This window comes from Micropterus salmoides, unplaced genomic scaffold (assembly GCF_014851395.1).
Source record: "Micropterus salmoides isolate LMB-PRFRI ecotype aquatic unplaced genomic scaffold, ASM1485139v1 Ms_hic_scaffold_6, whole genome shotgun sequence".
In the NCBI taxonomy this organism is placed as follows: Eukaryota; Metazoa; Chordata; class Actinopteri; order Centrarchiformes; family Centrarchidae; genus Micropterus; species Micropterus salmoides.
The window spans coordinates 10,695,990-10,723,284 of record NW_024044348.1 but is presented as its reverse complement, the minus strand read 5'-3'; the positions used below and the strand labels follow the sequence as shown (position 1 = coordinate 10,723,284).

The 27,295-nt window shown below is 38.7% G+C and overlaps 1 protein-coding gene across 1 annotated transcript in view; it reads right to left on the bottom strand.

Annotated features, from left to right (window-relative positions):
• glceb (glucuronic acid epimerase b) overlaps nt 1-27,295 on the bottom strand; it is a 66,843-nt gene that overhangs the window by 16,063 nt on the left and 23,485 nt on the right. The window contains 2 exon segments of the mRNA XM_038701117.1: nt 5,811-6,340; nt 13,734-13,792. Of these exon segments, the coding sequence (XP_038557045.1) occupies nt 5,811-6,327 (517 nt within the window). The 5' untranslated portion in view covers nt 6,328-6,340; nt 13,734-13,792.

The following is a 27,295-nucleotide window of genomic DNA, read 5'->3' as shown; positions in this document are numbered from 1 at the left end:
CATTACTAATGGGGCATGAATTCACGCCCCATTTTAATGTTTATTTTTAAAAAGGGACAAGTACATAGCATGGACCAATGCCACATATCACATTAAAGTAGCAAAGTCGTGACAAATTGACACATTTGATTAATGTGTTCATAAAAGAGCACAAAAAATAAATGAAATGAACACACTCATACAGTGCCACACACACACTTTCCAATCTCTTGCCAGACTTTTCTCCATGCCCGTCTTGTTACTGGCATCTCCCTTGACAACTTAAGTCAAATGACTGTCAAAATCCAGACACTGTAACGCTGTGCTACTCTCTAAATAACACTAAAGTAATCCATGTGGAATTGACTGTTAAGCCTCCAGATATTTTAATGACTCCAGAGAGTGGACTTTTCCAGAAATCTGAAATACTACCTCTTCTGCCAATTAAAGTATACCCTAATCCTACAGAAGTTAGCGCTGGGGTAGGCAATGTTGGAGAAACTAGTGAGAAAAGAGAAGGGGAATTTTAAACAATTCATTTTATAACAATTATAAATTATAACAAAAAATATTTCCTTTTTATTCATTTATTTTTTACCTCCAGCACGTCAGGAAATTTCTTGAGATCTGGAAGAATATGAGCAGACATTAAAGCTCCATTAAGTAATATTTTTAAATATGAACCTTAACCCACATGACTGTAATGTGTCATGTGAAAGGTTCGCTTGTAGTGATGAACCAACTAAGAATTATGACCCAACTCAGTAGATCTTTCAGCTTTTTTATTCAAAAACAGTTTATCTAAAGGAGGCTAAAAGCTGCAGACAATCTCACTGTGAAAGACCAAATTAAATCAGTGGATAAAGTTCAGCTCGTTGCAGCTAAAGGCCCGGATGTTTTCCCTCAGCAGATGGTGGGGGCCAAAGACGAGCTAAAAGCCCACTGAATATTAGACAGACATGTCAGGTGATCCGAAATATGATCCCAGTGGGATGTTGTTCTGTGTTTACTGGATGTATAAGTAAAGTTAGCAATTGTTTGCTAACACATTATCCATAAATAGCAACTTCAACTTTTTTTAGTCTTTCTGCTTCCTAGTGACCAAAATAGTTTAATGCAGCTTTTACTTTTGCTTTGGGGGTAGGTATTCCAGCTGGGGATACAATGAAACACTTTGGGGGAGTAATACTATATTTATTTAGCTGGATATACAACTTTTTTTTTTTCAAGTTTTTCACAGAGTACAGGTATTTAACAAACTGGCGGTAATCCAGCGGCAGAACGGGTGTAATTATACACAAATCACATGTACTGTTGGTGCAAACCTGTTGGAAGACAGCTCATATGGAAATGCCTGCCTGCACACTGACTACAAACCACAATTTTATTCAGTTTTTCAGAATTGGGTCTATTTAAATTAATTTGCGGTATAACGTCATTGTAAAGTGGCTGTAACCACAATGGTTTGCTGTAGGTTGAGTGTTAGAAGAGATCGAGATGTGTGTTTGCATCGAGAGTTAACGTGAGAGTATGCGTGTTTTTATCAAGCACTTAAAAGGTTGTAATATGTGTTTTAAAAGAGTGTGTGTGCATATGTGTTTTTGCAAATCTTGATCGTGGTGTGCAATAGATCCCGGAGTGAAGGCAAAGATGGTTCAAGATAAAGAAAGAGACATACAAAAATGAGACATATTGTGATTTAAGAGGGTGTTGTTAGAGAGGATTAACTACTTCCACTAATGATATCTCCACAGCTGCTGAAGCTTCATTATTCTCAGCTTTTGTTCTTGATCTCATTGAAGCTCTGGTGCAACAATGAAAAGTTAGAGCTCAATTTCTACAATACAAACACAGCCCTACAGGAGACATGACAAGTAAAGGAATGTTGTAGTGCTGTTTGTATCGCTGTCTAATAATAAAAATATTAAGAAAATACATTTGCATGGCTGATTGTGAATTTCAGTCTAACTAAAATGTTCTCAATCTAAAACACTTTTTAATCCTAATATTATCACAGTTGAAAAGGAGCAAGTGACTGTGTGAGTTTAAGATATCAGTACAATCTGGGTGTGTGTTCAATGCTATACTTTAAGTCTTGACACAAGTTAAATCCCAGCAGAATATGGCAGAGGCTAGAGCGATGTAAAAGGACAATCATGACTTTTAATGATCATTGCTGAGGGTCTTGTTAAATAACTTATCTATGGGTAGCAGGGTGTGTTGGGAGAGAAATGCTCCCATGACCTTGTTTAAGCCCTGCAGTACTCAGACTGTGACAGGCTAATTAATGAACTGCTATTTTCACCTATAAAAATATGCCAAGTTGAAGAGAGATGCGTATGCCTGCACATGTAGAGTGCTAAATAGCAAGGCGCCTTGGGCTTAATTAATGGACCTTAGTAAATTGTGTGCATTTCCTCTATTTTGCACTAAAATAAACAGTCTACTGAAAATGAGAGGGTGAGAATAACATGGTTCCCAACTGCTCAGCTCAAAAGTACTAGAAGATTTGGCTTGATTCCTGTCTGATCCATTTTCCACTGTTGCATTGTTTACATATTGCATGTTCCCTCCCATACATGAGTTGTAGAGGAGCAGAATTACAATAAAGTGATAATTTGTCACACAACAAGGTCCTTAAGTGGGGACTGCAGTTCAGATAAAAAGTAATAAGAACTTTAAAAAATATATATTACATTTTATTAAAAATCAACCAAACTCTTTGGAACTAATCAACCAAATATGTTACCATGCTTTCTAACCTTCCTCAAAATTTGGTATTCTCTGCATCCATGCGAGTATGCACAGCCTCCATGTATGACAGAAAGACACATACGCTTTGTGCAGATTTGAATATAAACACAACTACTCTATTGTTCTATTTGTGTGATGAACAGGAAAGCAGGTTTGTGTCACAACGTAAAAGAAAAAAAAGCCAATGTGGGACACTGAACTATCCATCTCAGCAAAAATGCCTATTGACTGCTGGCAAATTGCTCTTACAGACACTGTCTATGATTATTTTTCAAGTGAACCTCTGCAACTGACAAAATGTCAGTTGCAGAGGTGAATATATCATCTTTTATCACATCTCCCGACCAAAACATAGCTTGCTTCTTGAGTGGAAAAGAACTTCAACTTCGAATCACATCACTTCTGCCATTTTCACTGATCACTGAACACTTTTTAAGCCACTATATTTTGTGTCTAGTGTCTGTTTTCTTTTACTGGCGTATCTGCCTATCTGACAATAAAAGAATGATAATGAATATCTATTTTTGTAATTTACACAGTACACAGGGCCACTCCTTCAAGTGAGCGAGGCGCGGAACTATATTGATGACAATGTGGTTTGAACTAATAGCCTTTTAAAATGAGCTATTGATCATTCCTGGTAATTATTCTTAAAGGAACCTTGTCTGAGTGACTTGACACAAATCACATTTGGTAGTGTAAATGTGGAGGCTAAAACTGTGTAGGCATGGTTGGCTGAGATTGAGTAGGTGCTTTTAAAATCTGATCTATCTTGTTAATCAAGTTTTCATTCACTTTCTCACAGATCAAATAGAGAATTTACAATGAATCACTCACTTAAAATAGATCTCATTAAGTAAATTATATATTTTTCAGGGCCACTGACTTTATTAAAACACCAAAAGAAACGAGTAAATGTTTTTCATCAAATACATTGTACGTATTTGGTCTCCATACCATAAATCTATAGACATGGATAAATTAAAGGAAAAAAACAGAATGAAAGAGTGGAGAAACATTTAAAATGGAGAGGCTTCCATGTAGCAAGGCTCACAGAAAGGTTTGGTGAGTATGAAAATGATGTGAATAAAATGCTACAGCTATTTTGGACCACACAATGCTATCCACCACCATCTCCATAAGACCAAATGCTACAATATAATCTTTAAATCTATTTAGTTATGTCTGTTATGTATCTTGTTCTCAATGAGATTACCTGATTAAATACATGTGGCATACATAAATGAGGAAATATATCTTGTGGAGGAACAGTGTTCATCCCTCCAACAGGGTTCCAAAGATTTGGCGAGGAGCAATGAAGCTGTTCCGGATGCTCATGGTGGCCTGACTCCATGCTAAGGTCGCGTTCAGCCTGCAGGCCAAAGTGACCCCACTCTGATTATTTTGCTCATATGTGACTCAGATTTGTTTGGTTTTTTATAACAGTGCAAACAGCCGAGTCACATCGTATCAGATTTTTTTCCAGTTCGGATTTGGGCTACTTTCACATGTGAAATGCGACCTCAGTCTGGATAGTCACATCCAAATTCATGCAACTCTGACGTCACTCTATAGACTCAGTCGTCACAAGTCAGCGCTACTGGAAGTACCAGGCATCACTCCACAAAATTAAAATTTGGCTTTCTTTCTACTTGTCCTTTAATTCGTCTCATACATTGATGGCGTATTTAACAGAATCAGCGTAGAAACCTGGTTTAATTTGGGTTGCATGGAAGGGAAAATACCATGAAAAGGAAATCAAAACTGTAATGACAAATGCACTTTTGCATGATCATGTTGTAAATTCACTGTGTGTGAATTAAATATTTTATATTTAATATGTATCTTATATTTTATGGGTAAAAAATGCCAGCACACTGACAAAAACCCCAAAACATAGAGGGTCTTCAGATGTGCAATCTGGAATAAATTGAAAAAAAAGGTATATGCAAAAAATGAAAAATGAAATTGTCCCATTTCGAAATATTGACTTTCAGATGCATGACGACTCATTTTTGTGTACTGTAGGCACCAATATGTGAGATTTAAGATCTGACACACAGCTGCGTTTCGACCAAAGGAACTCTACCCCAGAACTAGGAACCTTTAGAGGAACTCACTGTTTTTCCACCGGAGGGACCAGGGTCTAAATGTAGTTCTGGGGTCTTCATTTCACCCCCCAAAAAGTCCAAATAACCTTCCAAACGGTCGCGATTTTATTTTTGCGTTGCTTTCTCTGTGATGGAGTTATTTTAAGAACTTGATTGTTTTATCCGGTTTGTTATCCACAAATCTCGTGGATGTCTGCCTGAGATAGTATGTCAGCATTAAATTTATAGCTGGGAAACAGCAGCCAACCTGCAGCGTGTGTTTAAAGTGAACAGCTGATGTAGTTAAGCTAAATACTGGGTCCGAAATTGATGTTTTAAGTTTTCATCAACCAGGAAGTTTCTACATGGAAACTCCTCTCCGAAACAAGCAGAACAGCTGATTACAGCAGGTAATTAACGCTTGTTAAACATCCCGTTCCTCCGACGCAGACGCACACAGAGTGCACGTGAGTGCTGCAGCTGATCTATAGCTTTTGTCGGCTGGAAATGTTTTAATAATCTTCCAAACTGTTGCGATTTTATTTTTGTGTTGCTTTCTCTGGAGTTATTTTAAGAACTTTATGGCTTCATCCAGTTTGTTTGGCTACTATTAAATGTGTAATGAACTTTATTGTGCGTCTCTTCATTATAGCTCCCACACAAAAAAGCTGGTTTATGGTCAAACCTGTAGTTTTTCATTATATTCCAGTCAAATCTGATATACATTTGTGTACAAATGTTGCTCACGGATAGTGGTTACAAATAATGATGCCTGTGCATCGCTTTGTATGGCTACAACCTACCTCAGCTGGTTAATTTGCCTAATCGTTGCAAGTCTTTAGACCACGGTGGAAACGCACACAACAGTGAGCTGAAGGAACCTTTTAGTTCCTTGAAAAGAGATCTGGGGACTTAAAAATCCCCAGTACCTTTGGTCGAAAAGCGGCTCAAACATCCCTGAGATGAACATCAATAAAAAAGTCTTACCTTCCACTCCACTTATACACTTGACACGGTCACGAACCTCCACATTGTATCCCTCAAACGACATGAAGACTCCATTGGGGTGGTAGGGCTCACGTTGTGTGTAAACCTTTGAATAGCTGTGCTGAAACTCAAACCGATCATAGCCGTCGTACTGCACTACTTTGCCGTAAACCTCAAAATATTTTTCCATCCAGCTGAAGGGCAGGTAAATCTCGCTGCCTTCTCGCCGGCCTTTGATAGTGGATTCATCATTGATCAGGCAGTCAATTTCTTCATACTTGTTGCCCCCAACAACCCCAACAACAGGTGGGGGCTCTGGAGGCTGTGGAGGGTGTTGCTGGCTGCTGATGCTAGCATCCCCCACCTTGGGACTTGGAACCACCAAGGCAGCTCGGGGCAGGAAGCGCAGGGAGGTGTCACTGGAGCAGCGGTTCCATAGCAACACAGTGATGAGTGTGAAGAGGGCGCAGATAACGATGAGGGTCTTGTAGTTCACCCGAGCAGCCAGGCAGCGCATGATCACAACTTGCCTGCATGACACAGACACAAACACAAGAGGTACATTACAAGAATGTATGATTGATAATTTGGTGAGAAACCAATAAGGAGTCATCTGGTATCAGCATATGAAGAAACAGCCACACCTCTCAGCACTGCAGACTGGCAGCCTGCTGTGAAAAACAGCCTTATTTTTTAAAAGCCCATTAGACAGTATTGCCTCATTATATCCTCCTGAATCACTGTTAGAGAGCATAGGATAATGTGAAAAAGGTGCTAATCTAAATACAGTGACATAAATTCAATGCATAGCATCTAATGCAACTTGCAAGAGAAATGCAAGAGACCTGTTTACTGGGAGAAATCAGACAGGAACACAGGAAATCGTATGACACTTTATATGAACTTAATGTAATATCTGCCTCTGCATGCAGAGGGTCATTAATAAAATTTCTCATCTACCTGACTTTGAGCCATGGCTTTAAAAGACACTTTTTTTGTTAGAGGATTTGGACTGAGTGCAGCGAGGACAGGCTGTGTTTCTGCGCAGTGCCCAGTTTGTCCTTTGAGCAAAAATGTGTCTGAATTTTACAAATAGTCAAAAGACTAGCAGTGAAAACTGACTCACGTAGACTACTAGAGGCTTCCTTTTAAAAAGCTGAATGTAACCTGGTTACTTAAGTGCATATAAATGCACTGAGAAACATAACTGCTCTGCTCTCTACATGAGTATTATCCAGCGATTCTCTCATTCTTTCACCAAACACTACATAAACCAGAGAGAATGCTGATTGGAACAACTTTCCCAAAATAGTTAACAAGTTGTAATTTCTGTCAAACACACATTTCTTCTCACTTTTGTTTGGGGAAGAGACTGTCTAGCTGTAAATGAGGTAGAAGCACATGAGGACAGAGTTGGTAAATGTAGAGTCTGTTAATTTAGACAGTTCACTCCTCACAAACCCAAATTTGTTGTTGTTGCACATGCAAAATGGCAGGTTAGTGAACAATAAGAAGTGCTGTATTGTGCCACAGCGTTGCCAGCGTGATCAGGTGGGTTTCATTTACTGACAAACAACCATCGTCTGCAATTGGTAGCATTTTTTCACAGGTTTTTAGGTCCACTTGTCCATTAAGTTTACTTCTTGTTTTGGGTATTCAAGTCACTTCTGCTCCAAATTGCAACTCACAAACCCCTCAGTCTGGCACATCTGAAAATAGTGGAATAGTTCAGTATTTTGTGTAATATGTTTATTTCCTTTCTTGTGGAGAGTTTGGTGAGGACACTGATATTGTCATTAGTAAGTATGAAGCTGATGACAGCAGCTAGACTGGCTCTGTCCAAATGAAACAAAATCCACCTACCAGAACCTCTAAAGCTCTAAAGCTAACTAATTAACAGTTATAACAAATAGTAAAAATAATCTGTCTAATTTGTGGCAAGAAAGCAATAAACATATTTCCCAAAATGTCCCAACAATTCCTTTAAGCAAATATTCCTCAAGATGTAGTGGTGAGGCAAATCATATCTCCCAACGCTGGGCTCCCATCAGTGCCTACCAGACACATCTTAAAGTTCACTGTTAAAATTTTTTGGTTTAATTTTAGAGCATTGCATGAAATGGTAGCTGTTTTCATCTCTGACCTGCTCAGTCAGTAAATTACTCTTACAAAAGGTTATCACTCACAATTAAGCTGTGTATTGACATTTCTAAATCGAGTCTTAAGAAACATTTCCTATATTACATTTATATCAGATTATGTGTTCTGTGCATTCCCAATTTATCCATTTATCTATTTTCATTAAAATTATCTAGATGTATTTTTAACTTCCCTGTATAGAACTTTGGTCAACATTTGTTTTTAAAGTGAACGGACTTCTTCACAGTAAACAACATTTGAAATTGCACAAACTGCCATTTTATTTATAGGTTTGCTGATGGCCTACTTCTATATGAATGGAGGCGTCAAACAATGCACCAAGCAAATCAGGCATTTTCACCAAGCCAGCGAGAAATCAATACACATACTGAGGTCTCCTCCTCCACACTAATTACAGTTTACTGCTCATAGAATTTATAATTACAGTGACAACAGAGTTAGGTCCTCTGATGACATAGGAAGGGGAGGAGGAAAATCATCACTCCCCAAGTTCATTTCAATATCTCAGCTTAAACTAGTCACTACTAAAAGGTCAGCTCAATTAATGTGCAGTAATTGGACAACAGTAATGTGCTACAGCATTGCAGAGTGAAAAATAGTGCCAGAGGGATCTTGGACAAAGTTAATGTTGTTAATGAGTCTTAAAAATTAGGAAAGTGGACTTCCAGAGCGCAAACTCCGCTTAATAAGCAAATGTTGAGGAAGTGCAAGTTGTAGAAGATGAAGAATGGACTTCCTCTAAAAAAAACGCCAAACACCAAATTTAATTCGCTCAATTAGGCACAGAACATCTTTTTACTCCAACACACAACTGAAATAGTTCTTATTAGCTCTATTTTAAAAAACTTTTTGCCGTTGTCTTGCAGCCAGTGGTTTAAAGAAAAGCTCTGGTGCATCTCTGTGACTGAAAAATTATGGCCATATATAAAAACTATCATTGATATTTAGAGAAATGTCAACCTGGTGATGGGCCAGAGGATAAGACACATGCCTTAGGTGTGAGAGACCGGGGTTTAACCCATTGTTGCACCTCTGACATGTATAGCAATTGTAAGTCGCTTTGGATAAAAGAGTCAGCTAAATGAATAAATGTAAATGGTGAAGGAGTGGACCGCCGTGAACTCTGACAATGCTGAAAATGCGAGGTAGAAGGCCTGAGGACTGCGACTTGAAAGATAAGTAGGTCCACCCTGTCAAGGAACTATAAATAATTTGCTCTTTTTATAGTGATTTGTTGCTAGTGTTGAGTTCAGACTCAAGGTGGATAGACATGGGCTTAAGCACTGCAGCATGGAGAGCATCCTAATGCCTCACGCGGACTATGATTCGTTTTAAGCCAAGTTTCATTTCCTGAACATATTTTAAACCCTGATGCAGTGAAGAACAGTGGCAGTGATTTACTCCTACTCAAGTGTGCTGAAAGAGGAGTTAATGTAAGCAAATTACAAGATGCTGTTTGTTTATGGATCAGAAATCATGAATACAATATATATCAAACTCTGCCTCAAACACATCTAACAAAAGTGTATTTGAAACTAGTTCTAGAGGTTGAAAACAACCAGAAACTAACTGGACATTTCTTGTAAAAAAACAAAACAAAAAAAACAACAAAAAAACCCCAAGAGGTGGGAGATATAGATATAGAGGAAAGATAGTTTAGCTTACCTGATTTCACAAAATAGAAACTCACTCTATATTTCATCAGAATAAATTCAAGATTGTAGCAGATAAAACTCATTTACACACACATTTAAAAAAGAATGACGAGATGACACAACACGCTTTTCAGAGACTGATATATTTGGCAACTCTTCTTGCAAATATTATCTTTCATTATGACAGACCTCATTCAAGACACAGTCAAAAGAACTTGCAAAACAGGGGCTAAATCCTCTCACTGCAAGATGGTGACATGGCCGAGTCAAAAGGAGGCCAACTAAAACCTGACCTAAACCAGTCCCGTCTGTAATTGGGTCCTGGCTCTTTATCAGTGAGTTAAATGCAGCATGAGCTTGGCCCAATACCTCTTTTATGTTGTTACATATCTATATTAGTTCATGTTCCATATAAGACTTAATGCTGTTTATGTTGTGGTGGCAGCCCAGCCAACGACCCACACCTGCTCCTCCCAGCTCTCCCTCTTGCCTCCCCAGTCAGCCTGCCACCACACTCCTCCACCAACCCCGTGATCCGTTCCCCTGTGCCCCTGTCCCTCGGCTCTCTGGTCTCAGTCTCCTCGGTTCCCCGTGCCTGTGTTTCCCCGGCATCCACCTGTCCCTTAACTCCAGTCCCTCAACCCCTTCTTTCCCCTAATTAAACCTGTTAATCCCCCAGAGTTGCGTTTGGGTCCACTCTGTCCCCACACCACACCTCAACAGTTGATGGTGGAGAACACACTTCTCCCATCTCTCTAAATTCAAATAAACTTTTTGGAAATTCTCAAAGATTAATAAACCTCTGTTTCCATGTCCTCTCAAAGCTTCCACTAACAATTTAATGTAATAATGTTGTTAATGTCCTCTTGACTGTGTTTCCTCTAATGAACATGTTAGTAAAATCATCTCTGCTGCGGTACACAAGTTAATTATGAGACCAACATCTGGCTGGTTGCTTAAAAGGTAGCTGCTCTGTCTCAGGTGTATTTTGACTCAAATTCCCTTGCATCTATTAGGAATCTGTTCTCAGCAGAAAAACAGCATTGGTTGTTTATTCGAAAGCTTACAATGACTTATGTTGATTTTCCTGACAAGTTGTTCGAATAATGACTGTTCTCGCTCAGTAGCAAAGACAGAAGTTATGTTTTCCTGTTACTTAACCACAAGATCTCTTAGGGAGGAGGTCAGATGGATAGTTGAGTACAAAGTATGTGAATTCAACACCACACTGCAGTTTGTGTTGTGATGTGAAACTCCATCAAACATTAATCAGAGGCAGAAGATCAGAAAATACTTTTGAGAGTAATTTTTGGAGCAGTCACATGCATCATTTTTATTGTCGTTTTGGTTTGAGGACTTCTTTATAAAGTTATGAATGGACCTTTGTGTAATCCACAATACAGCTCAACTGAGGAAGTGCTGCATAGATAAGATTTGATCTGGAAGGAAAGCTACACTGACATGAAATATATAAAAAAGACAGATGCAACTGGACAGGAGGTGAAAGACAATCCTGTTCGAGGATAAAAGCCTCCCATGCTTGACAGATTAAGGAAAACACTGGAAAACAAAAGCAGCTTTTCAGTTTACATGCTCCCAGTGTCCTGTCTCAGGAAATTGAAAAGTGCCTGAAATAGCAATGACTTGTTGAGACTACATTTTTATGGGATGAAATCGTTCTTTGTGAATAGCTAAATGATCAAACTTGACTGTATGTATGCACGGCGGAGAAAGGAATGAAGAAAGGCTGTGTCATATTGCTTCTATCGTTCAGTTTTTTTTGTAAATCAAACCCAGTTCCCCTTGGGCTTTGGGGACAATGCTCTGCCAAATAGTTTCTTGAATGAAACTGATCACAGAAATGTGTTATCTTTCGTAATAAAAAAATGCCCACATTGTCAACATTTGTGTGTTACAATGATGTTGACTAAACAGAACTAACTATAACAATACCTTAAAATCTATCACTGATCTCTTGATAGACAAAGTGGAGATGTGTGACTTTATGAAGTGCATCTTAAGTAATTTCTCCTCACTCAAGATAAGCACATTCTTGTATAGTTAGTTCGGGCAACTTAATGACTTAAACACTATATAAAGAAAAGATACATTTACAATTAGCACAAGCATACATTTTCAGGCTGTGTGTGGTGCCATGTTTAGGTTAACACAAAAGACAAGAGGCAAGGGGGAAAGGAAGTACTAAGTAAGTAGAAAGTAACCTCACTTTATCAATAGAAAATGGCCCAGATTAGCTATATACTGTAGCTATTTGGAAACATATTACATGATGATGAAGCAATTAACTGATTAATTAATTGGTCGAAAGATTTAGATAAATGATTAATTATTTGAGTCATTTATGCCAAAACTGTCTAACAGTTGCTAGGTTAAGCTTCTGCAAGATGAATTTGCTAGATGCCTTTGTTTGATGTGATATTAAACTAACAACTTTGTTAGTTAGTAATATCACATGAAACTAAACATTGAGTTTTGGACTGCTGGCCAGACAAAACCAGACATTAGAAAACATCACCTGGGGCTGGGATCAACATTTTTCCCCGTTTCCTGATATTTTATAGACTAAACAATTAATCAGTTGAGAAAATGATCATAAGATTCACCCATAATGACAACCGTCATTAGTTGATGCCCTGCTGGTATAATTAACATTAAGCAATAATTGTCAAATAATCATCTGGGCATTGAACATAGGCATTACATTAACGAATAACTAAATACAAAACGGTCCACTTATAGTATGATAACAATGACAGACTGCTGGCAAGTCACATATGACTTGGTAAAAGCTTAATGATCTCTGACTGACAAGTCCTACATGAAATTGCTGACAGCTCCCAACTGTAGCTGAGCAGACATCGGCTTCACAAACTGACAGGAAATTCAACTTCACAGTGTTGAATTCCCAGGATGCTCACATGTTCCTTAATACACAGCTATCTTGTTCCTTCTGAAGATCATCAAATGTTTCAGACTTTGATTGTGATCATTTGCCTTTGAACTGTGATGGACTGTAACAAATGAAGGATGCCCTGATGGTTGCTTTAGCATATGCAGCAAGAGATGACCTGGTTTAAAAAGCAGGTATTAATTCTGCTTGATATAGATAACAACTAGACTTTTTTCCAAATAAACATCCAAATATTTTGTCTTTATCCCCCAAATCTCCAGTAACAAGGCTGGGAAAATCCGATCAGACACCTAATACTATGCTTGTTTGTTATTGATGAGAAAGTGTTAGGTGTCATGAAATTAAATCTTTTCAACAATGAAAAAACCTTGTGACCTTGTAAAATGCACTTGAAGTCAAACTCGCTGCTAATCTCTGTCCTGGTCCCCAGTGCAGAATGAACAACATTTACAACATGTCAAAACTGCTGCAGCAGTGAGCATAGGGATGGGTGAATGGAGTAGTTTTTCTTCTCCTGCTGTCCTCTGGCGTAAAAATCACAAGCAGTCATCACAGCAATAAAAGCGAGTGCTCGTGAGCCACCCTTGGGGAGCTATTGGAGCAGAACCCCGTCATATGCGTGAGATGCAGGTGTTGTAGCCCTAACTAAACTCCTGACATTTTCACTGCTCTCTTCCACGGGTGAAGTAAGATAGAGGCTTGACACTCTCTGTAAAGGCTGAGCTTATGGCTGAAGCTGTGAGGCATGTTAGCTCCTGTGGAGCTGAGATGGTGTGTGTGTGTGCTTCTGTGTGTGCATATGTACTGTGGGTGTACATATGATTATGATACTATGAAGGCATCAGGGTGAATTCAAAGCAACACCTGACAGGGAAAAAAATAACTTGCATCTTTATACCACAACTATTTAGTATGTGAGAAGAGTTACAATAAATCTCTTCTTCATCCTGCTAGAATGTAAGCGTGTGCTACAATTATGTACTAACACTCATGAACAAAATATCTATGCAAAATGACGTCTAAATGATAACTTTTGTTCTGTGTATGCTTAATAATGGGGTACCTTGAACATGAATATATGTTGCCCTGAATGGAGGACTGCAATGATATCAATACTGACCTCTAATCCATTCACAAAGAAACGGCCAACACGCTGGACATCCTGCCGACACTCACCACCAAGTCTTTCCACAACTGGTTCTTCTGGTACTTTCTGCTTGCAGTTTCCTCAGCACCTATACACGACAGAGGAGAAAGTGGATTTCAATTATTGTGGCTTAAAGTTATCTATAAGAAAGGTACATAAAACATGCATACATATCAGTTATTTTGAAAAACATCCTCTATACTTAGAGGATTAATATTGCATATTTATCTAAATATGAAAATATACAAACGTACACGAACATGCATGAAGATATTGTTGTTCACTGGTTTTGTTCATGCCGTTTAAATTTGTTTATCTTTTCCATTTGTGAAAGATGTGCATCTGTAAATCAAGTATCCACTATCATTTTACGTTTGATTTGATTTAAAGTGATGAGATTACCGAAGTCTTATCATTTGTCATTAAGGAATGAAAATATCCAGCTAGCAGCCCCTAGAACAGTGATTCCCTTGTTTTGCTTGTGATCCTTAATTTTAAGCCAGATCTACCTATGCCTCCTCCTCACAAGTTGCATGTCCATGAGTTGGGAGCTGTTGAGTTGAGCAGTCATTTTCTCTTCTCAGATTGTTTTATTTGAATACATTTTAGTCTAAAGAGGTAAAACTATACTGTAGTTCACAAGGAACAGAAGATAATAGTTCTGCTACAAATAAACATTTGTAGCAGAATTTTGTGTTGTATTATTTTCTACCCGATCTTGCAACCCCTAGATTCCCCTTGTTACTCCATCCATCAATTTCAAATGCCAGGTTGAGTCACAGCAGGGTGGATAATGGCAGGTTTGGTCCAGGTTTATCCCAGCATGCAGCTGGGGAAAGTTTGAAACAGTGGACAGGTTGCTGGTCCATCATACCTTAAATATTCACATGGCTGACATGTTTTATTAGTTACAGTTGCTGATCAGTTGATAATCATGCAGAATGATACATTTCTCAGTACTGTGCCCATCTTGGTCTAAACAGGCTGCACATTCTTCACATGAAATCATTTAACAGGCTAAATGTTTCTGGAGGTAAATTATGATCGATTGTTCCTGCGTGCTAAGCAGCTTTTCAAAAAAAATTTTCAGAGGGAAACAAAATTATTAATGGTTGTAATTATTTTTCAATGTGGCAAATTATAACCTTAAATCAATCTCTGACACTGATGCTCTATAAATTAAGACGAGGAAACAAATACATATTTGTAGTTGCAGCCATGATGAATTTATCGGCTTTCTGACAGCAGGGTCATTAATGTACAATTAATCCATCAGTGCAAATATGCAGAGATTGACATGGATACTTTACTCTGCAATTAATCTCACCAATGTATTCCTATCCCTGCTGAAAAAGGCTATTAAACTAATGAAGGTGCTAAATCGCCACATCAAATAAAGTGCATTGATCTTTTTATGAATTGTTCTCATTGACAAAGCATTTAAAAGAGATATTATAGAAATTAAACTAGCTGGGCTCCTTCTGTCATTGCATGGCCCACTGCAGTTTTGCAATGCTTAAAAAGACAATAGACAGAGAGAGCCAAGAATAAGACAAGGTGAAACAGACAAAACAACAGGAACATCTTATAATACAGCCATCCATCGTCAACCGCTTATCCTGCATACAGGGTCGCGGGGGGCTGGAGCCAATCCCAGCTGGCGAAAAACGGGGTACACCCTGGACAGGTCACCAGTCCATCGCAGGTCATTGACAAATAACCATTCACATTCACACCCAAGGACAATTTTAGAGACACCAATTAACCTAGCCTGCACGTCTTTGGATGGTGGGAGGAAGCCGAAGCACCTGGAGAGAACCCCTGCGGAGGACATGCAAACTCCACACAGAAAGGCCGGGGCAACCAGGGTTTGAACCCACGACCTTCTTGCTGTGAGGAGACAGTGCTAACCACTGCATCACCGCGCCGCCTCTTATATTACAATACAATCCAATTAAGAATAAATCAAAGCCTCATTAGTTAATTCCAAATCAATATCTGAAACTTAATGTTGTTCTTCAGGGTATTCTGCCTCAACTACAGGTTGAAGACAAATGTGAAAAACGTAACAGTGCTAATGGCAAAACTCTTTCCAGCCTTTTTGTCCATTATCAGATTTAGTGTACCCCAATATGTTATATAATATTCTAATTAATTATTTCTAACATTACGTTGTGATAACAAAAAGGGGAAGTGTGTGTGTTTGTTAGTAACCTGACTTCTTCCAAATGATGACACATGTTGTGCCCAGCCAGAGTGAAAAGGAAGTAGAAATGTCAGCAGTCTTTATCAATATTCCCTGGCTACTGTATGGGCATACTGATGCTTTTTTGAGGCAGGTGTGCTGCAGGCAGATGGTGAGAAGTAGAAAATGAGAGTAAACGTCAGCCTAGAGAAGCTCATTCTTCCTGGAGCTTATCCTGCACCACTCCTGCCATCTAGGCACAATTTCATCTAGATATCGCCTCTTTCTGAATACAGAACTTGCTTAAACTCAGTTGGAGACACTGCACAGGCACGCACTTGTACAGAAGCCAAAATCAGACAGTCAAGAATAACATACCTACCTATACAGTTATGTGTAGACATACAAAATAACACGCATCTGTGTAAATCCAGAAAGGACCATCACACAAGCAGTGTGACTGAGTGTGTAGAAATGCCATCAGGGTTATCGATCAGAAATCAGTTACAGGTGCTCCGATCAGTATTTTTTAAGCAGTATCGGCTGATACCGATCACCACGTTATACAGTATACTGTATATTATTTAATTAGTCCTAAAAAAAAATCTATTAAGTATTAAAATTAACAGATGATAAATTATCATGAAATGACAACTGTTTATTTTATTGCCAGGAAACATGGGCAACAAATTCCACTCCCTCTGTCTTAGACTTAAATCATAGCAGCCTTTGCCTGGTTAGGGGGAACATCTTATATTACTCCTGTGGAATAAACTACAAACAGCATCTTTATAAATTTACTTCAGCTATAAAAACTGCAACAACAAAGACTGAAGCCAAAATATTTAGGAGATAAAGGAGCTCAGGCATCCTGAGTCGATGATAAACTCTGAAGTAGCTGCTTTTTGTTCTGGAAAGCTCAGGCAGGTTCTGTGGGCTTTAGGAGGGAGAGAGAGGAGAAGAGAGAAGGAGAGGGGGCTACAGAAAGGATTCAAAACTGTCATCAATGACATTTGAAAATAAATAAAAGTACAATGTTAATCCCATATTAAACTGTTAGTATATTGTTAATATTACTTATAGTTACTATATTCATTATAATTTCATATGGTTTACAGGCTATAGGCCTTATATTATTTTAGTGGGTTGTTTTTATTCATTAAATCCTTGTCCAAGAAGCACAGTCTACATCTTTTACATAGGCCTACTGCCACTGGCTTTACCAGAGAGAGAAGCAAACACTTTAAATTCGGTCAGCAGGTTTTTATTTGATTTTATAAAGGTTAAAGATACGGGAGATTTATAGGGATACATTTAAACGGGAGCATAGCAGGTGAGAACGGAAAAATACGGAAGAATCCCAGGGAAAACGAGAGGGTTGACATGAGAGGAGTGGGGTAATGTGAGGCTACATCCACACTAATACCGTTTAATAACGAATACGATCTTCTCCGTCCACAGCAGCGTTTTAGCTGCGTATCAGAGTTGATCTCTGACCATATTAAAAAGACTGAAAACGCACATATAGTGACCGTTCAGGTACACTGGGCATGTGCGAGCCGATGTAAACACGAAGCAGATTGACTACTCCGCAGCTGCAGAACATTTGGCGAAAGAAGAAAGTAATACAGACGAAGAACCACACCAGGTATTTTTTTGCACTGACAGACAACAAAGTGGTCTGTAACTGTAACTTAACACGGGTACAAAGAGACGGTGGCGGCGGAAAACATACTGGGAGTAGTCACAAAGTAAATACAGCGACATGCACAGTAGGCTAACTGTTAAGTGTTATTTACACAGTATATTGTAATAAAAGTACCGAAACTAAAACTCTGTCAGTAGCATCGTGTTTTGCTTTGCATGACTGATGAGACCGAATCAGAAAGCCAAATGTGAGTCTGTCTGTGTCATCGTTTTAAGTTATTTTAAAGGCAGTGTAGGTTAGTTTGAGAAACTAGCCAGAAACTGGATTTTGAAAGTATCCAACAGAGAAACTCCCACCCCCTCCCTTCTGGCCTGCTTCCAAAGCCACGCCCCCAAAACACGTGAACGCGCGTTGCCGACACCGCAGGAGGACGAGGACAGTGTGACGAGCTGCGCGCCGCGGCTCACATCAGGGGTAAGAAAACATCTAACTTTATCATTGTGAAAATAAAAAACTAACCCGGCTGTTAGTACTCACTATCAAGCTAACATGTTATTATTGGATAGGTTTAAAAAGACCGAGTTTTAATCAGTAACAAGCTGGCAAGCTAACTGTTAGCAACAGGTAGCTGTGCCAACAGCTGCGGTAACATTTTACATTTCAACAAAGCTAAAAACAGGCTGATAGACATTTTCTCGTTTCCATCAGTTACAATACACGTATTTCGTGTTAGATGCATAACATGCATGTTGTTTTGCATGCTAGAGCTTCCATGGTGACAGCATTATTGTCTCTGATGAGGACTGCACCCCAGAGCCAAGCACAAACCGGGACAGGCCCGGGATCGAGGCGAAGCAGTGGAGGGAGGGCTGCCGGGGTACGACGACGAAGAGGCAGGACGGGGTGCAAGGCAAGGAGCACATCTTCTAGGACCTGCGTCGAGCTTCACGCTCCAACAACAGCATATAAACGGGTATATCTATACATATATATTTTAATATTACTCTATTATCTCCCAGTGTACTTGTCTAAAAAGTTTCTCTGGTGTTTCCCCCTAAGCCCTTTGACTGTAAAAAATAAAGTGCTTTATAAATGTAATCATCACTATTGTTATTACTTTTTTTTTTATTATTATCGTTTACTGATTACAACAACTAACTACAGCTCTGCTTCAGCCATCGGCTCATCTGTGTCATGTACATTGACCTGGTGTGTAATGTAGACACAGAAGTCCTGTTAGAGAACAACCTGCCCATGTTCAATAAAAATATCTGATCATGTTGATGAATGTTCGGTCCTATTACACAGATCTTTCCAATTTGGGGTTCTAACAACTATATATTCCTTTACAGACCAGAATCTGAGGACTGTGGACACATCCAGACTACAGTGTTTCCATGCACCACACATGGCCCAGGACAGAGTAACAGACAGTTCAGTCAGGCAGCATACAGACAGTTTGTAGTGTGGCAGTGTGGTGCACTTCTGGAAGAAATGCAACGGTTATCCTGATCCACCAGGACAATACAGAGGTTTAATCCTAGCAGGGTGTAAGATGTAATGTCACCAACTGCTACACAAATAATTCCCTCCACTGTGTGAATGAATACCTGTACATTGTTTTCTTTTTATGCCCAGGAGGGTAGAGAAAATACAAAGACATTTTCCCCTGTTCTGGATATTATTTTCATTCTTTTTTAAATAAAACATTGAAAATGATAAATGCCTTTTCTTTACACTTGCAGCATAAACAATCAAGCAACTACATTTATGTCTTATGTCTGAAATAATGACATCCAAATGTGGTATAACACTTGTTTATTATATACTACTAAAACTACAACCTATATCACAAATAGATCATTTTTAAAACATCAATAAAAAGTATATACAGGAAGAGACCAGGTGTGTCCAGATGTATCGACTGATTATGAAGACAGTTCAGACTTTACTCGTAGAATCGTATCGCTGCTGTGGAGATGATTAAATATATCACAGTCACCTCACTGACATGATTACCACATTTCAAAACCAACCATATTACTTTTTGGTTTTATATTTTGCTGTATCTAGCAACGCAGTTGGGGCAGGGACACCTGACTGAACCCCATGTTGACAGGGATCATCAGGTCTCCTGGTTCTGCTTCTAGGCATCTCCTCAGTAGTAGGCAACCAGAGGAGGAGGAGGACGATGGCACTGCGGTTTGCGATGTAACTGTAGTCTTTATCCACCTTCAATGAGTACAAACTCCACTTCCTGGACTTTTTGTTGTACACCTTGCTGTACCTGATAATACAGAAAGGAGGATCAGCTTAGTGAAAAGTTTCTAACACCTGACATTGTTCTGTTATAGAATAATTAGTAAACTATTTCCACATAAAATGCAATCAGTAACAATAAATCAGCACCATCTATCTGTATTCCTCATACTGTTTAATATATTTTGACTCATCACTTATAAATGTATTGAGTAAAATGCACAAGAGTACTCATAATGCAACATACTGAATTATGTCATCAGCTTTTCTCCTGGCTGGTCTGTGGACACGGTGGTTGTAATCCTGGCCAGCCAGCGTGGTCTGATCAGTGTACTGGTGAGAAGCACAGGGTGTTGGAAGACTGCAGGTGACCTGAGGGTGGCAGTAGAAATAAAACATACAGGATTTTTTACTTCTGGTAAAATAAGTGATGGCATAACACCAATTACAGTAAAAGGTACGAACTATATTATAGGTAGCTTATATACCAGAAACACAGATACATGGGGACCTTTAGCCATCATTGTTTATGTACACTAATGTTGAAATGTCTTTCTCGTAACTACAAACACACAGCTACATCATTTGTAAAAGAGTAACATAGTCAAACAACGCCTGCAGACACAAGATAATTACACAAACAGATTAGACACAAGGTGTAAAGATAGGTGTAAACATAGTATAATAAACCTAGATGGTGAATAACTAAACCAGCGCAGTCTACACCTACATTGTCTTACCTAATATCTAGCTCACCTACAGCTAGATATAATTCATCTTCTCTACTCTGGCTCCTACACCAGCCTGCACTCGTAGCAACAGTTTGCTCTATGCTAAGTAGATAGCTACATTTGCTAGCGATGAAAGTAACAAATTACCATCAAAATGATAAAAGCCAGATTACCTGTCCAGCAGAAATAAAGCCTCCACGGTGTAACTTTTCAGCCCCTTGGTGTTCCTCAGTTGTCAGTCACTGTCGTTGAAAAGCCATGCAGATACTACCTCCGGTCTGACCGATTCGCTCGTCAGGTCTGAGCGAGCTGACCGGATGCGCGCATGGGGGCAGCTCCTGTAGCAGCAGGGCTGGTAGCCATGGCAGCGAGGGAGCGTGACAGTCACCCAGCCAATCATTGCATTCGGTCGAAATGGAACGAGTGGCTGTGTTCTACAGACAGACTATTTTTATACTCTCTTTTTCAGAGCACCTAACTTTTTAATATGCATTGGTGTATAAAGACAGTTTCAACAAATATGACAAAGTGTTTCAGAAGCAACTTGCCTACCCTGCCTTTAAGTCCTCTGTTTTTGTCCACTGGGTCAACAGCGTTTTCAAAAAAAAAAAACAAACAAAAAAAACAACAACAACACCTTCTGATTCGCCGTTTTAATGTGGACGGGAGGCGGAAACATAGCAAAAGGTCTCCATTTCATAACAAAAACGGAGAGACAGAGAGCCAGTCAGCTGATTGAGTGGCGCCTCTCTTCAGGAATAAGGAAACTTACACTGAAGGATCAGTCTCTAGTGTCTAGTAGGGCTGGACCGAATATTCGACCGTTGGGTACACATTCGATTTTCAATTATGACATTCGATAATCCGCCGACAGCAGTGAACTTAACGCTCCAGTTCACATCAAAGGGAAAACTAAATGAAGCCCTCAGCTGTGTGGGAGCACTTCAAACTGAGTGATCACAGCAGTAGTGTGGCAGTTATGGCGTTTATTAATTTTACAATTGCTTAATTTCATTACAGATCAAAACAGTCAAATTTCCCACATTTTAAAATGAATCAGTGAACTGTAGGCTGGAAACAAATAAACAAAAACATAATTAACACATTTATTTAGCCTAATTATATTGGGTCGATTGTAGAAGAAGAGCATTTTGTCGCTATAATTAAAATTAAAAGTTAATTTCGCATAATAACGTGTTAGATTTAGTTCTGCTACCGGAAATACCGCTCCTCCCATCTGCTCTCTGCCTGGACCCTTGCCGGGCAAAATATTCCCAGATTCTGCTCTGGACCTGCTCGGATCAGACTCTCACTCTGGACTTTCAGATACGGTTCCCCCTGCTCTGTACAGCAGCCACCAACCCGGTTCGGCATGCATCTGTTTTCACTCTGCCTGCTCTTCCCCGTCTCACCGCGTAGTGAAACCACTTTAGCTGCCGCTGAAAATTTGTCTGGCGAGTATTGCATCATCTGATCGGCTTTTCTTATCGCCCTTTTTAGCGATCACCGATCAAACTAGTTAAAGCTGTTATCGGCCGATTATGATCGGTGACGAACAATCGGACCACCCTTAATAAGAGTGTCAATAAGTATAAAATAAAAATAAGTTTCCCCCTTAGGGTATTATTGTGTATGTATTGTGTGTACGTATTTAATAAATGAGGTGACCATTTAGATATCATAACTACATTGACAATGAGATGTAATGCTTCAGGATCTGTCTGATTTAGTTCATCAGGGGATTTATTTCCAATTCTGCTAACCAGTGTCCTGGAGGAAACCCTGAATATAGAAAAATCTTTTAAAACAAAGTTTAAAATACTGAATCTGAAAATTTGGTCTGGTTTTATTAAAAAAAAAACAACAAAAAAAACAACTTTCCTTAAAAAAAGCGCTTATACAAAAATGGGTGTTGCCAAAAAATAAAAAAGCAAAAAGGAGTTGATGGACTATGTTTGAGGTGTTGTGATGAAAAGTATGCTATATAATACTTAGATATTTTATATATATTTTATCAGAAATGAGCACCTTGTGGCTGTAGTATAAACTATAGTTAATCACTACAGCAGAAAACAAAACAACATATTTGCTAATACAACAAAAGAAATTGCAATTACATGAGACTGGATGATGAAGAGCTTCCTTTTCAAGAGATTGTTATATCTGAATGTCTAAGAAGTTTAATTTCTAAAGTTGAAGTATGAGTTTTAGAAATAATCTCTTAAGGATGTGTAATCAAGGGCGGTGAAAGCCAAGAACTCCAGTTCCTCCTCAAGGTGGCTTAGCATGTGGCTCTCAAGGCTTAGCACTGCGCTGACACCATTTTCATAGCTTTTACATATTGTCTCATTTCATCGACCTTTTTTAAAGCAAGGAGTTGACACCTCGCATATGAATCATGAACGTCAACTTAATGTTTCCTGTGAATACATTTTGAACATTAGGCTGAGAACATTTCTTTTACAGCAGTTTGACTGAGAACAATATTAGGCCATTCATTATTTTAGTCGCTCCTCATTTGCTGCCATCCTGACACAAGCAGCCATCTATTAGGACGTGTAGTCTGAGTAAAAAGAGAGACAGAGACCCATCTGTTGGGTATTCATAATACATCCATTTTCTCTGGGGAACCAATGGCTGGCCAAACATTGAATGATGGCACCAATGGTGCCACCATGGTGCCAGTGGTCACTGACCATCTGATGCCCAGAGCAATATCCAAGAATTCTGAGTCTGCAAAGTGAAGAGCTCGTTTAATTGAGATTTCTGCTTGCAGCGCAGGAGTGAACTCATTAAATGTGATCACTTCTTATTAGATTTCACACACACACACACACACACACATTCAATACAACTGTCAGTTTTAAAGGCATCATTACAATTTGAGTTTAGTGTGGGAAATTAGCACAAGCCAACAGCCAAATACTGGACACAAGATTACTTGAGTTACTATGAATGAGTTATTATTCACTATCTGGTGAATTTGAACATTTATCTGTTAGTGGCTGGATGATGTTCACATTTTAAAAAGTTAATTTCCCATTCCAAACTGATTCTCCCCCCTCACACTTTAATTAGTCTAGTCTAAAATGTTACAAAATAGTGAATAAATAAAAATTTACAATTTCTCCAACCCAAGTGGAATGTCTTCACTTTGCTGGTTTTGTCCAACCAACAGTCCAACACCTAAAGATAATAAATTTACTGTTGTATGGCAAAGAATGAATTCTTTCAGAATCTATGACACATCATAATCAATTGTGTGGTCCACTTGTTTTGTGTGTGTGTGCACATAGATATAAAAACATAACATAAAGCTACATTTATAAGATTTAATTTGTCATTAGAGACAAAACAGAAAACTCTTTTAAGTGCTAATTTATATTCATTCAATCATGTTTTATACCAAAGGTTAAAATATGCACTCTTGACATCTTATAAACTGCAATGAAAGAATACAATACTTCTACGTTAATACTGGTCTAATTAAATAAAAAAAATTTGCATAGAACAAAAATCAAAACAAAAGATCTGAAGAGCCCCAATCACTGCTTTACGAACATCTTATTGCGGCCAACGTAATTTTATTTTTATTTTTTTTAAACAAGAGTTCAATCAATGAGCACACTTTAGAAGACACAAATCTGGAGGCCCAAGCTAGCCACTAATGCTAGGGATATTCTCCCAAAGCATGGGCCCCATGCCAACCTCTCGCAACTCTCAAAACATTAGGGAAATTTTCACACTGGATTTGTGCAAACAAAGAGGGTTTCAGTGGGCCTGCATCACATGCTGAGAGATGCGTCGTGGTTGTCACAAGTGTTCAGCAATATAGACAGTAAATTCTGATGTTATTTAGTGGTGCTTTGCATATATTTAAGGGGTCTGTTGCTCCCTTTTTGTGCCTGTGAAGAAATGTGGGTCTGTTGCAGAGACTTGCATCCAGACTGGGTGCAGCTGTTCACCCACGGTTTGCTCTCTTCTTTCCCATGCAGAAACAATTTTCCATTTTTGAATTCCCTAAAATTAATAAATTACAGACTTCCACACCCGTATCAAGTTAGTTACTCTTTAAATAAATATGCGCTCTAAGCTACTTTTTTCCAGTCATAAGATCACAGTAATATCGTGTTGGAGTGACACAGCAAAAGGCAACAAGCACAAACAGGCTCTGTGGGAGGCAGGTGGAGTCAGTGCACAAAGTCAGTTCAAAACAGAGCTCAGAGAAACTAAAGTGTCTGAGAGCCACTCCTGCTTTGCACTCCAACACTAAACTGAAGAAACAGGATGAGAGGATAAGTCTTGGAGTGGGAGGCAGCAAAGGCAAGCTTGCAAGAGGAAGAGGATGAAAGTAAATAAGAGTTTGGAAGTTTTTGGAAGCTGAGTAAATACCCTTGGTGCCTGTCAAGACTCTGTGGTGCTCTCTGCAGTGAACTCTGCTTTCATGCTTGAAGGCAAAAGCTGGCGATGGAAATACTATACCATCATATTCTAGCAATAAGTCAGCAGCAAATAAATATACACACACACACACAACTTCAGCAACAGCTATAAACCAGTTAAGGCACGAGAATTATTCATAATCTCATAAAGTATGCGAAAGCCTACACACCACAAGAAACTTCATTTACCACATTTATTTTAGTGCTAGCCTAGAGTTGAAGCACATCATATCATGTTTGGCTTTACCTAGTTTTTGTAATGGAGTAGGGCTGCAACTAACAATTATTTAAATTATTGATAATATGCGGATTATTTTCTTGCATAATGGATTAATAGTTTAGTCTAGTTTAGTCCAAAATGATGTCTTCAAATTGCTTGTTTTGTGCGACCAATAGTCCAAAAACTAAAGGCATTCAGTTTAGTTACACAAACAGACAAAAGCACCCAAACCTTCAAATTTGAGAAGCTGGAACCAGTGAATGTGGACATTGTGACTGAAACAATTAATCAAAATAGCTGCCAACTAATTTGCTGTTAATCATATAAATCAATTAATCAACTAAATGGTTGAGCTCTACAGGGTACCCCCCCCAAGGATTCTCAAAGTTAAATTTAAGACTTGTAAAGACCTTTTTAAGACCACCTAGGTTGAAATTTAATACCAACTTCACTGCCGACAATGAAAAATCTGTATGGATTTTAAAATAATTTTCAAAGTTACATGAATTTTTATAAAACATTTGACTGTAATACATTCATATTTAACACACTTTTGGGGTGTGAATCAAGGATGTCACTTTGTGTTGAAAAGTGGTGGGGACAAAGGGGTTCAAATTAGGGCTGTGACGATACACTTAGCTCACATGCACGATTTACAATATTGGGTTCACAAGAACAAGAAGATATTTTAACACTATTTTGATGAAATATTCAGTGCTGAAATATATATAATATATAATTTAGGGAATAACTGTCTTTATTTATATAAAGTGATTCAAATAACAATTCAAAACACATGAAACACAATGCACATTTGTTTCTTCTATATTTAAATGGCATTGCATGTTTTCTTATTGTGCAAATAAAGTATTTTCATTATTTTTTGTTTATTTATCTTGTTTCAAGCCATTTTTCAGAACATATTTAACAAATGCTTCAAAAAAAGTGATGGAGACATGTCCCCGGTATCCCCAGCGTAAATTACACCTATGAAATGAATCCAATATTTGTGCACTAAGAACTCTTAAAAGGTTCAGTGTGTAATATTTCTGAGGATCTATTGACAGAAATGCAATATAATATCCATAACTAGGTTTTCAGTGGTGCATAAAGACCTTACATAATGAACCGTTATGTTTTTATTACCTTAGAATAATCCATTTTTATCTACATAACTGCAGGCACCCCCTCCTATGGAGTTCGCTATATTTTGTCGTCATGTTTCTACCGTAGCCGACAATGGACAAACAGCGCGACAGAGTGTGTTTCGTCATCACGGCTTTCTTCTTCTACTTGTATAATTCCGGTAGTGTAGATGCCCGTCACTACATTGAATACAAAGAAGAAGAAGAGGAAATAATAATAGTAATTTACAGTCTCTGAGTAGTCTTCTGGTTTATTAGAAGAGAAGTGACATTTGGACAAATGAAGGAGCACACACATTATTTAGCACGAGAGCCGACAGCCTGTGGATCTTTATACCATGAAGCCAGACGAGTCTGGACAGATACAAACAGCTGACGGCAGAAATCACCCATGTTGTGGATTTTTCCAGATGAAAGACTATAACAGTTGTTTTCAAAGTGGTGCTGAAGTTGTCTGTTTTTTGCTGGACAGGTAAATAAGTTTGTCAGACTTTACCGATGCAAAAGAAAGCTGATGTTTGATAGCTTTAGCTATTAGCTGGCCATAATCATGAGATACTTGACATGTTTCCCCTGTCAGTGGTGTGAAATATGGATTAATTTCATGTTGCCTACTTATTCTCCAGCCTGTGGTTTGGCTTTGCCGGTTACGGTTACGTTAGTGAGACAATCAGCTAAAACCAAAACGTTAGCTTAGAGCAGTGGTTCTTAACCTGGGGGTCGGGACCTCCCTGGGGGTTGCGAGAATGCTGCTATAGTCACAAAATAGAAAAAAATAACTAGACGGACTATGGTTGTGAATGGAATCACTGTATGAACACAGTAAATATTTTGCACTGTTTAATCCAGTAGGTGGCGGTAATGCCAACCGCTGTAAAACGACAAAGAAGACTCCGGCTCCGATCAGGCAGAAAGCGCTTTGCAGGTTCGAAAAACACGAGGCGCATTTGGTTGAATTTAG